The sequence below is a fragment of the Poecilia reticulata genome, unplaced genomic scaffold (assembly GCF_000633615.1).
Source record: "Poecilia reticulata strain Guanapo unplaced genomic scaffold, Guppy_female_1.0+MT scaffold_233, whole genome shotgun sequence".
Lineage (NCBI taxonomy): Eukaryota > Metazoa > Chordata > Actinopteri > Cyprinodontiformes > Poeciliidae > Poecilia > Poecilia reticulata.
In genome coordinates this window covers 108,737-110,435 of record NW_007615027.1, presented here as the reverse complement: position 1 = coordinate 110,435, position 1,699 = coordinate 108,737, and the positions used below count along the sequence as shown (strand labels likewise).

The 1,699-nt window shown below is 41.2% G+C and overlaps 1 protein-coding gene across 1 annotated transcript in view; it reads right to left on the bottom strand.

Moving 5' to 3' along the window:
• The window catches only part of kcnq2b (potassium voltage-gated channel, KQT-like subfamily, member 2b), a 23,745-nt gene that overhangs the window by 10,120 nt on the left and 11,926 nt on the right, over positions 1 to 1,699 (bottom strand). Inside the window, 1 exon segment of the mRNA XM_008402480.2 lies at positions 797 to 1,003. Coding sequence (XP_008400702.2) covers positions 797 to 1,003 — 207 coding nt within the window.

The following is a 1,699-nucleotide window of genomic DNA, read 5'->3' as shown; positions in this document are numbered from 1 at the left end:
AGAGGAAACAGCTTCATCAGAGGAAGAGGAAACAGCTTCATCAGAGGAAAAGGAAACAGCTTCATCAGAGCACTAACAGATCTACGGCTCTGCCAACCAATCAGAAACAGCATCATAAAGGTTCAGGGTCGGGTCACATTGGTATCGATTTTGTTTTATTTATTGAGGCTCTCATGGAGAAAAAATGTGGGTGTTCATTTTTCATGGTCATATTTTCACCATGTTATTCATGAATAAATAATATTAAATAGAGTTACAAACTAAACATCACCATTTAAATATTTAGACTAATAACTATTTAACTTGCAACTTCAACATTTAGTAGTTAGGAAGCTAAATATTTAGTATCCAAACTGAACATTTAGTAACAAACAAAATATTTATTTTCAAATTAAACATTTAAATTTCAGATTCAAATATTTATTTTTAAAACACTTTTTTTTTTTTTAGCTTTTTAACTAAATATTTAGCTGTAAGACTGATAAATCTTTATGTTGCTAGTTAAATATTTAGCTGGGAACTAAATGTTTAGGTCCAGGCTAAATATTTAACTAATATGCAAACTGACATGATATTCATAAATTACAACGTAATTTATGAATTGATGAAATATGATACAGATATGACTTTGAAAAATGAGCACATTATTTCTCCATGAGGCTCTATGAATGAAAATATTTCTTTACATTTTTCACTGTAGTTTTGCCGACTCTGGGATAACCTGGTGTGCTGAGACGCAGCTGTCGCCCCCCGGTGGCCACACGGTGCGCAGCACTTTGAGGTCAACCTGCCTCACCTTCAGAGTTCTGGCGGGACGCTGCTCCCCGGATCCTGAAGGCCTGCCGGGTCCGGCTGCGCTCCCCAAAGCTCCAGCTCTTCGGAACCTTACTGGGACTGTCATCCAGACTGGGCTCCATACTGGGAGACCGGCGCAGCGCCTGGACGCCCCCCGGGGTGCTGGGGCCCACTGCCACGCCGGGAGCCACGCTGCCCGGAGGAACCACTGCAGACAGCAGAGCAGACCTGCATGACGCGCTGACAGAAAGCACACTGAAAAGTGCGGCCTGTCACTCTGATCATTCAAAACATAAAGGCAGTGGTGGGACAACTGCTTTGTTAGTTTTCATGTCTCTGTACTTACAGAAGCAGTATTATATAAAACCAACTTTTTCATCTTTCCATCATGTTTGAATGTTTTCCCCTTCAGGGCCGTGCAGCGACCTTTGGGGGGCTCACAGTTACCAAACGGCACATTGAACAAGATCTTGGAACAACGTACAACAACAACTCATCAAGAATCTAATATTTAATCAGATAATTCTATATCATTGTGGGAACAATGCAAAGCAGATTCAGTCCATGTTTCCCTGATTTAATGTTTCTGCTGAGCTGATCTGGGCCTGAAGCTGTGAAACAGACCAGAGGACAGAAGGTCAAAGGTTATGAAGCTATGAAATAAGAACATTTGATGATATTTTACCTAATAAATCCTGATAATATCTGACTGTTTAACCTCCAGAGCAGCTTGGCTGCAGACTGATTTAAAAACTCAGAGGGTTCACTCTACATTAGTTTTCTATGTTAAACCTCTAGATCTAGAATTATAAGACATCAAAGCAAAGAAAACTCCAGACATCCAGGGGCCTCCAGACATTCAGGGCCCTCCAGACATCCAGAGGCCACCAGACATCCAGGGGCC